This window comes from Semicossyphus pulcher, unplaced genomic scaffold, assembly GCF_022749685.1.
Source record: "Semicossyphus pulcher isolate SPU_LCO1_2020_fin unplaced genomic scaffold, fSemPul1.0.p SCAF_10, whole genome shotgun sequence".
Taxonomy (NCBI): domain Eukaryota; kingdom Metazoa; phylum Chordata; class Actinopteri; order Labriformes; family Labridae; genus Semicossyphus; species Semicossyphus pulcher.
Window position 1 is genome coordinate 1,529,847 of NW_027211604.1, and position 10,536 is coordinate 1,540,382.

A 10,536-nucleotide genomic window follows, 5' to 3' on the forward strand; every position below is an offset into this window, starting at 1 on the left:
TGGGTCACGGCGGGTACTGGACAGGACGCCTGTCAATCACCGGGCTCACACTGAGAGACAGATGACCATCTCACCTTGTATGTGTTTGAACCATAGACTGTATAAAAAGATGGACGACATGACAGCTCCCTAAAAGTGAAGCCAAAACATTCCGAGCGCCCCCTGCTGGCTGGCTGCAGTATAGCTCATAAAGCCCGCCTCCTCCATGTTAACAGATGGGACATGAGTCAAACTACAAAATCAAAATACACGCCAAATAAGTTTTTCTCAAACATGGTTTCTGTCATTATAGTTAGTTCTTATCATGCTGATATACGTCCAAGTAGTTTTACCTCCAGCATTTTTCAGACAAGTTTATTTTTAATTATTTATTTGATGCTGTAAAAATAATGATTGACAGCTCTGTTGACAAATTCGGCTCCTGCAGCCGATCAGTTCCGGATTAGCAGAGTGGAGGACGAACGGCGAGAGGGGATGTAACTAAAACAGTCACTATAGTCATTGAAGTTTCCATACCTGTGAACTTTAACCTCAGACCGACACAAGAAGCTGTTCTGCTGTTAAACACGCTGGCGTGTGGGATCCTTGGATGGCGGGTTCAAACGCTAACCATCTCAACAGCAGCCGTCCTGACTCTTTTCTTGATGAACCAATCCCTTGTTTTGTAGATGAAGTGTTAGAATACACTGATAATGCTCACACAGCCTAAGACAATCCATTTTGATTAAACAACTATCAGAAGAAATATTCAGTTAGCTATCAAATCTGACAAAGAACAGGGAAGAAAACATCACATTCATTCAGTCATTGTTGTTTGTTTCATTTCTGGCTGTGTTGGGAAGAACAGGGCTCTTATGCTGGCTTCACACCCATTTTAATGGTGAAATAAAACTCCTGTTGGGCTGAAGTTTTTGGCTGACTCCGATATCTTGATCGTTTAGTGGTCATAAAACTCAGTGTTTCTAATAATGAGGTTCAATCATATGAACATTGTTATCAACCAATACATGCACCCTTTCCAGCACCAAACAGGAAACTGGTTGGAGTAGGACCCAGGGGCGGGCAGCCTGCCACCATGTCCTAACTGAGCAGCCTGCTAGCTTGTAATGCTAACCCAGCTAAGACTACAAGCCAAGTCAGTAGTGACCCTGCAAGATACCCAGTCTTTTTAAAGCCTTAGTCTGCAAGTAATCAGAATCATCCTGTTAAATACATCATCATTGCAGAAGCACACATAGTGGCAGTTAGTGTGACTGTGATATCATTTGAAGGGTCCTTCCTTAAAAGGTCACCCTTGCAGTGGTAAAAGACAATAATGTGATATACAGCACTGTGCAGTGTAATGGCCCCTCTAAACTCTCACTACTGTTATCACAACCCATGTTAAATTGTCTTAATCCTGCTCTCACAGCCTCTCTAATTGCTCTTAACCTCCCAGGATTCATAGAGCTGATGTGATTTCCTTAATTGCAGAGGGCTCCTTTTTCCCACTTGTTTGCAGGAAATTCGGTGCAGCCTGAAATTACTCCTGATTTCAAAATGTGCCTTGAGGAGGCTCATTTTTCCTACGAGCATGTGCGGAGCAATCTGCGCTGAGCTGTTTCTGCGAGGGCAGCCTGGATCCATTCAATTTCAATTTTGTTGCTGTGCACTTTGGATTCACGCTTCCTGGAGGTGCAGCCTCGAGGTTTCCCGAGTGCTCTGAAATCACTGCCTGCTATTGGCAGAAAACATCATTCCCTCTCTCCCACACGATGTCAATAGAGCAGAAAGGAGAGATTTTTCACAGAACCACAGGGTAAACGCTTATTCAACTTTAATGTCATCAGAATAGCAACAGTGAGGGAACAGACAGGCGGCTGCAGGTCATACAAGCCACGAGGAAGAACAGGGACCAGGCCTCACACTCCATTGCACCCAGACATCAGAGTCTGGGACGTTTACATGACTTGTAGTTTGGTCTCGTTCCCGAGGTTTAGTGTTAGCGATGAGAGAAATGTCAACCCCGTCCACTGCAAATGTAATCACAGAGGAAGCTGTGAAGGGAAAACCATGCATTCATTGAGTAATGCTGCATTATTTGTCAAGTGGCTGCATAATGAGCAACAACATTATAACAATACACAGGAAGAGTTGCAGGGTTTCCTTCAATATGTTGCTATGAAACATTGTTATTATAACACTGTCGGCTACAAAGCAAATCTGTCCTTTAACGCCTTCATTGGGTCTTATCGTGTCTCAGCACACTCAGTCTAATTAATGAGGGCAATTCATGTTTTCCCTTTAAGAAGGTATTTATCAGAGTTTTCCATATGTCGGCAGCTTATTGAAACATTTTCAGCAAACTACTTCCTTACTGTTTAAAGACACGTCACCATTGTTTCAGCTAAAGCACTACTGGACTAAAGGAATTTAGTCTGAGGCGGCAGGAAAGAAACAAGCTAGCAGCAGCTTGGGTTGCAGCCACAGACGCCTCGCAGAACTGTTTCTGCTCTGGTTGTTTGGGAGAGGAGACCTGGTATAAATCCACATGAAGGACGAACAATGACGTGAAATCAATCTGAAGACCTAGAAACTAGCTAGCAGTCCATCCTGACTCTCTGTGTCTGCAGAAAAGCATCAGAGAAACAGATATTGTGCTCATTTAGAAAAACGCTTGTGTTGATTTGAAAATGGAGTCACTGCATAGTTATTTACAAAACTCTGAGAGCTGTGTGCAGCACCTGAAGCAGAGAATCACATCCGAGCAGAAAGGTGCCGTAAATAGAATTGGTTGACAATCAATAATAAGTCCTTTTGCAAAGTCAGACAGATGCTGAAACCCATTCAATAGATCTTTTATCATTCCAACTGAAAAAAGTCATCTCAGTAAAAGGTGAATATTTCCCTCTCTTATTATTGGCGCTGTATTAGCCTCCCTCTCATGAGGGTTGGGCTCTAATGGAGACTTCTGCAAATAATTTGCCTTCCTAAAGGGCCATCATAGAAAACAGCACCAATATCAATACACAGAAGGACTCACAGGGTTTTGCTCCTTATATTTTGCTGTGCAAGTGTTAGCTTTACTCATTAAAACAGGTTATGCTACAAAGCAAATTATTCCACTAAATGACTTATTTGGTCTTATCACGTCTCAGCACACTCGCAGCCTCATTAACACAGCCTATAGCCAATATGTGTTCTTCAAAAGGATGTGAGCAGTTAAAGTGAATGAATAAAAAATCAAGGGTTTGTTTATTTTTTCCTCAAAAGGACAAATGTCAGACTTTCAATGTTTCCGAAGGCCTGTGGGAGTGCTGGAGGACAGAGGGGTCAAACAAATATCTGATTTGCATTGTGACTGTGGGGCAGGAATACATCACGAGCAGACAGCCAGGGAATTCACAATCAGACTGAGGCGCTGGGGGTATTTATTCAGAAAACCAGCTTGTTCTAGAATAATCATTTCCTTGGCAAGCTTTGGTTTGACAATCTGTGACTTCTGAGGCAGAAATAAGAATTGTGAAGATGTTTGAGAGTATTTTTCAGCAGAGATTTCTTCTTGTCCTCACTTGTTCTACATGCATGTCCTTGTTTACTTTGAGCTCTGTTCATTAATAAGACCAGACTGTCGCTGACTGACCTTCCACTGCCTCTAAAAGCAGTGTGTGCGTGTCCGTGTGTGTGAGAGTCAGGGAGTGTACTGTACATGTGTCAGAGGGGAAACGCACAAGGTCCTGCAGTGATGAATGAACAGTAATCCAGCCTTCAGTGTGTGGCTCATAAATGTAGCCTCCAGTGTACAGAAGCCTGTATGATTCTCATTTCTCTGTGACAGAGCCGAGAATCTGAGCCAACTTTCCTTTCAGAGGCACACTTCATCTTCTGGACTTTAATCAGAGCTGATTTCATCCAGTTAGAGAGAGGGGGAACTACTGGCAAGTTGGCCCAAAGATGGGATCCAACCTGAGAATACCACACACAGTATGGTTGAAGTTATAGTTTCACCATGCCTCTTTTGATCAGGCTAAATTAAACTCTGCCATATTTGGGTGTGGTGCTGTGGCTTGCCGCAGAATGCTAGGATGCTTTGAGGATTGGCAGAGAGGGCCTCGCCATTATCATCGCAGTAACACAACACTTTACAGCATTATGGATGGTTATCAAGGAACAGTAATTGTCAGGACTAATGGTGCTTCCGCTGTATTTATGTTACATTAATTCATGAAAACACAGCCAACGTAGCTGGCAAATTTCTAGCCGTCGCCTAATGACAACAGAGCTGCCAGCTTCAGAGGGGTTGGAAGTTCTGTTGCTGCATTTTTGCATTCTGGGCTTTTCGGGTGACAGGAGACAACATTCAGAAGTGTAGGCTTACTTTCAGATTTATAGCTGCGTGTAAAGGGGTAAACAGCAGCTACCTCATAGATTACAGGGGTTGGTATCTCAGGGTAACTAACAATACGATACTGTACATGATACATGCCCCACAATAACGATAACATCACAATACAGCGGTTCTGCGATAACTAATATAATGATACATCACGATAACTGATTAACTTCTTCTTCGGCCAATTAACTTTCGTCCATGTTACCCTCCTTCCTGTCATAAGTGCCAAAATCTGTTTACAGCGCCTTATAAATTACTATATCGATATCTGACGCCAGCCTATCTAGAATTGTATTGCACGAGTCAGGATGAGGATATATTGCCATATACATACTTTGTCCTACCCCTAATAGATAACATAAAAATATAACCTTCTGTTAATGTGAAGTAGTGCAGAGGGCTTTAGGTATGTGCAGGATGTAAACAACAGACATGGCGACACTCGAGGACGTGACTGTGATGTTCATTCTGAGATCACAGCAGGAACAGCTTCTGTGTGTTCGATGGACAGAACACTCCGTCTGCTCGGTCCCCGCTCCGTCTCTCCAACATGTTCCTCCGTGCACGGACGTAACGGTCCCGGACTTGTTTCCATTTAGTTTTGCAGGTTTCCACGTCGACTTCTAAAGTGATCTTATCTGTCTGCAGCTGTTTGACAGCCGTGTTTGTCTCTGTGCAGCGGTAATAACACATCGTATAGATGTGGATAATTGCGGACTTGATCTATCAGCTCTACATCAAAACTTTCTGACATTGTCCCTGCTGCTGTGTTGACCCTGTCACATCCCCTTTGCCGCTACACTGCCCCTACTGTTCATGTGCAGACTGCATCTCGCGTACCCATAGCGTTAATTTTTGAGGATGTGCACAGCCGGCCGGGAAACAGATGCAGGGAACGCGCGGCAGCCGTCATGTGTACGCGTAGTTAAAAGCAAGTTTATCTCCACCTTAAGACATGTTTTAATGACTTCCTTACATTTGTGTTGTGAAAACGTGAGATTTCCTCACCAGCACCAACTGCATAAATAACTCTAGCACAGCGCTGCAGGTAACGAGCCAGGGAAAGATCTGTCACCATAAAAAGAGCTCAGAAATATCCTTAGAGAAGTCAAATTGGAAGTTAGGGCGAGAACGACAATCTACTCTAAACCGTACTCTTTAGCTCGAAGAGATTTAGAGAGGCTGAACTAATCAAAGAAGTAACAAAGTGTCACACCTGTTTTTGTCCTGAAAAAACAGAAACAAGAACCAACTACTGAAACTACTTAGAAAACATTTAACCTGCTAACCTACTTCATTTGTAGTCAGTCTTCAGCTTAACTTCAATATTTGCCTGTCAATCTGGGCAGCGACGCAGCTTGCTTACGTCCTCCCAACACCTGTCTCCCCCATCCAACTAAATGTGGAAGGGGAAACTAAACTGGGAAGTTGTTTACTTGCACAAGTCTACCACGCATTCATCGCAGCCAATGCTCCGAGTATTCCCAGTCAGTCTGAAGGTTAGCTGGGCTGCTCAACATGCAGCAGGTCAAACTAGGCAGCCTCCTTTTGATTCTACCCGCTGCTCTCATGTTCTCTCACCTCCACTTAACCTGAGCTGCTGGAGCAGGCAGGTGGAAGCTGAGCCACCTCTGCTCCAACATGCGTCCTTCATAAGGGACAGAACATGTGCAAATTACTTTTCTGCCACCGCCATGGTGGGTAGCTCATTCAGGCATCATGTACTATGTACCAGTACATGAGTAAGTTCATACAGGTCTCCTTAGGTCAGGGCTGAACCTGCATGTCTACGTCTGCGGTGGGCCGCCTGGGTGTTTTGTTCAACCAGCAAAGTTATGATTGAACAAAACAAAGTTACTGAAGCACATAAGTCAGTTAGTTGTAATGTGCAGTTCCCCGTGGCCTTCTTAACAGGTTGTTACTCCCAACTCATAAAACACAAGAGCCCTACGCTTCAAAATATGACAATCTAGGTACCACTTTAGCAGCAGTTAGCAGCAGAGATCAAGTTAGCAATAATAAAGATGAAAAGTCAAGTAAGACTTTAAAATGAAGCAGACAACTAAGCAACTATCAAAAATAAGCAACGCCGAAACAGACTTCATACATTTAGCCTGCTAAGAAACTTTAACACTGATGAGTGTTGGACATGTAACAGTAATAAACATGATTACTCTGTGAAACAGTCAAAGTTTGCTTATGTTTTGGCACCAAAACTACTTGATAAGGTTTAAGAAAAAGATCGTTTTTTTGGGTTCAAGTAAGAACTTACACAGATGTTAGTCAAGTAACTAATGTAGATTATCTAACCCAAAAAGAAGCCAACAATCCCACTTCCGAGATAGGTCAAATAAACAAGAGACATATCAATTACCCCAGACAGCCACCCCATTTGGCTATGCTATGCCACCAAAAGCGCATAGAAACAGCAAGCTACAGATCATTGTCCAGAAACGACCCTAAACTGGTTCCTAAAAACTGCCATATTTTGCAGCAATGGGCCACAAACCAAGCTGCCGTATGTGACGAGGTGGGACTGAGACTGAGCTGGGCCTTCTTGCCTGAAATAAAGATTATCAAAGAAAACATAAGTGGAGAAGCAGAAGTGCAGAAGCCTTACATCAATCAGAAGATGCCACATATTTTATGAGTGAGGCAATTCCACCTTAATCTAGTCACTATATCGATAGTTAGATGAGATGTGTCAGACTGTGTCAGTCTTCAATCAGGCGATGACAGATGACGGACAGGAGTGAACCAGAGCTGCACGTCCCAATTACTCAATCTTTAATATTTGGCAAAGCAATTTAGACAAACTAGTTACAAGTGTTTCTTTTCCTGTTTCGTGGTTGACTACTCCTTTAAAGTGTCTGCTATTGGAGAAAGTTTGCTCCCTTTTTGAAATCAGCCCATCTGTCTGTTATCAGACTGTTGTGGAGTTTGACAGCTGTTATCACAAACTTTGCTAATGTGTAACAGGCTTTTCCCATCTTGTAGACGTCCTTTAATCCCATTCATAACATCCGCTGTCATTTGAGATGTCAAACTTGAGCTGAGAAGAAGTAATCCTTGGAGAAGATCTGTGCAGAATAAGCTGCCTTTATCATTCCAGCGATTCAGCCTGCAAATTAGCTGGAGCTGCTGATAACAACAAGGCATAGAAAGCATCACTGAGGACTTCTGATGGGGATTTGTCAACAGTCCCAGAGTAGGAGATGAAATGATAATTGTTTACAGAGCTATTTCAAGCATGTAACAGGCGTTTTATAACACAAGCTCCGAGTCTTTCTCACCAAACTTCTAGGATCTGTTGGTGAAACAAGTTGCCTGGGTTAGGACAAACACCATCAGCATCCAAACCTCACACACACATACCATCAGTGAAAGCCTCCATTCAGCAGGTCCGCCTCATTTGAATTAGAGGAGCTGCTATTGTCCCACTAATGTGGTGCGTTCTGGTGAGGTTTTGGAATTCTTATGAGGACCAACAAAACCACACACCCCGCTCCAACTTTAGCCTCTCATTGATGAATCTTGTATTGCTTTGATAAATCAATCAAAGCTACAGAAACAAGAAGCTGTTTTCAGCAAAACAGAACGAAATGTTTAACCTTGAAAACCTCAAACAAAATATTTAAAAAACAACCTTTTCTGCTGGCATGAAATATTCCTCTTCACACAGTTTAGTTTTAAACACTGTTCTCAGGTTGCAGCCCGATTACTTCAACCAAAGAAAGGTGGCGTCCTAAAATGGCTGGAGTCTGGAGTGACACAAGGAAATTTAGGAATATATTATCAGATATGAATATATAAAATATAAGAAATGTGATCTACATAGGTAATAAAACTATAAACTAAAACTGTAGTATTAGATTTGTCCTACCAGGTAAATCAGAACTTAAACGATTCAATGGCCAATTTAGTTTAGTTGCAGGAACAAATTTGCAATTTATATTACAAAAACTTGTGTCAAGACCAAAATCTTATTGAAGCACATTTCCTACTGATATATAATCAGAAGTCAATGCGAAATTGCGAAATAGACGCCCAGTTACGAACTTCTACTTTTAGCGTAAACTTGGGTTTTGAAAAAGATTCAACCTGAAGATTTCAAATTCTCAAATCAGCGTCACGTGATGATAAAAAATTGACTTCGATTCCAGCAAACAACAGAAAATAACTTAAATAACTTTACAAATAGTTGTATCATTTTGATCTCAAATATGAATGGTTTGGGCAGCTTAATGTGGCATAGGCCTACCATCTCAATTTTGGATATCATTGGGTTTTGTTGCGATAGTTGGCCAAGCTAAATAAGTAGCCTAACTTTAAGATAGGTAGTTCCTGTAAGCAGGCATTTATTAAACCTACAAAACGAAACAATAAAAGTAACCATCAGACTAATTAACAATGGAAATGATCATTAGTTGCAGCACAACATGCTTATTTGCTTGTAATAGAATAACAACGACACACCATACAGTACATAGGGGCTTTAAACATCAGAGTCATAAAAGGTGATTACATGGTGGGCACAATCTGAGTAATAACAAAGACCAGTGCTTTAATCCAAACCTATGACCACGTGAATTCCTACCCATGAAAAATGCCCCTCGGTTGCACCTTTAACCGTGTGCTGACGTCTGTCAACCTGTGAACGCATCTCCGCCTGCTGCACATATTTTGACAACTTCCTGAAGTCCTTGTTATTGTAACTTTACTGCGACGCCCAGCTCCGGGTTAGCTACGTGGCTGCGTGTTCATCCTGCTCGCTGAAACTAATAACCAACCATGCTGACACGGTGCTAAAAAAGGTCCATATTACATCACACACACATACACATATACTCAGTCAACACACAGTATGGGAATGTAAAGGTTGGCGGTATTGTGAGTAAACGGTTAAGGCAAGTGGGAAGTACGAAGCCGAACAGCAATCTCTGCCGCCACTGCGACGAACAAACTAACATTTAAAGGGATTTATGGCAGATACAGTCACAGCGAGCCAACCGTCAAACAGCCGGGTAACCGTAAAGACCTCACAGCTATGTTTAGCCACCCGTAGCCGAGCCCCTACCTGTATCGGGGGGATGCCGCCCGGACCGTCCACTGATTCGGGCGAGTTGTCGAACACTCGGTCCCGGTACAAAGACCACAGTCCGACGTTGGGGAGGAAAAGAAGAGCCGCTATGAGCAGCCCGGCGAACTGCAGCAGCCTCTTCTCTTTCCGCCTCATCTCTCCTGGAGAAAGCGTGAGAAGCAGCGGCGGTGGAAACTAGCGAGTCCCGAACCCCCGCTTTTCCAGGCGGAGACAACTTTCACTCTGACTGGGGGACGGACACCGGCGCTGTGACGCTCAACGGCTGCGAGCTCTGCCGCTAGGGGGAGCGAACCGCTGCGCTTCCGCCGGAGCGTGGGTGAGGAGGTGGGGGTTCAGATAACAGAAGATGTCAGTATTTTTGAATGGGATGTAACGACTCTATAAGATCTATTGAGTTACCCCAGAGTAATCACAGTTTGTGGATTACATTGTTAAACGGAATAAAACTGCCAGAAGGAAACTAAATCATCAAGAAAAGTTGTATGACCTGCGGACGACTTGTGCTGCCTTCACATGCACCTCGGAAATAAGACAAACGCTGGGTCTACTTGTATTTGGACAAATACACCGAACGTAAGACATCCACGAACAAGTTAATCCGCCCTGGAAACAAAATAAGCACTTCCTCAAAAGCAATGGAACTGTGATGTAGAGCTGTCACATCTAGTCGATGAAAAACTCTTAAAGCTTTATGCTATTTAAAATATGTTGCTAGGAAACCACCTGCTGAATTTTATAATTAATTTAAATATAACCCTAAGCTTATACATTTAGTTAATATTAACCTGTCAAACATTTAAAAACACTTGGCATTTCTGTTGCCATGTGCCCAACCTTGTAATGACACAGCACTACTGATTTTCTCATTGAAAATAAAATCTAAGCACAATCACAGCATTCTGGAAATGTCATCAAAAGACAGCTTTTGAAGGAGGTATTTACTGATCCAGTCTGGTCCAAACAACAACCATCTGTTCGTCCAGGTTTCTTCTGCAGTTGAGCCAGAGCCAGCAGAGGAGGGAAAGAAGTTTGGTTGTGTCTCTGATGGAAATCCAAGCAGCCA

The 10,536-nt window shown here is 42.9% G+C and overlaps 1 protein-coding gene across 1 annotated transcript in view; it reads right to left on the bottom strand.

Annotated features, from left to right (window-relative positions):
• Positions 1–9,692, bottom strand: part of LOC138598357 (polypeptide N-acetylgalactosaminyltransferase 10-like) — an 85,157-nt gene extending 75,465 nt beyond the window's left edge. Inside the window, exon 1 of the mRNA XM_069670142.1 lies at positions 9,450–9,692. Coding sequence (XP_069526243.1) covers positions 9,450–9,608 — 159 coding nt within the window. The 5' untranslated portion in view covers positions 9,609–9,692. The remainder of the gene's footprint in view (positions 1–9,449) is intronic.
• Between the last annotated feature and the right edge of the window lie 844 nt (positions 9,693–10,536).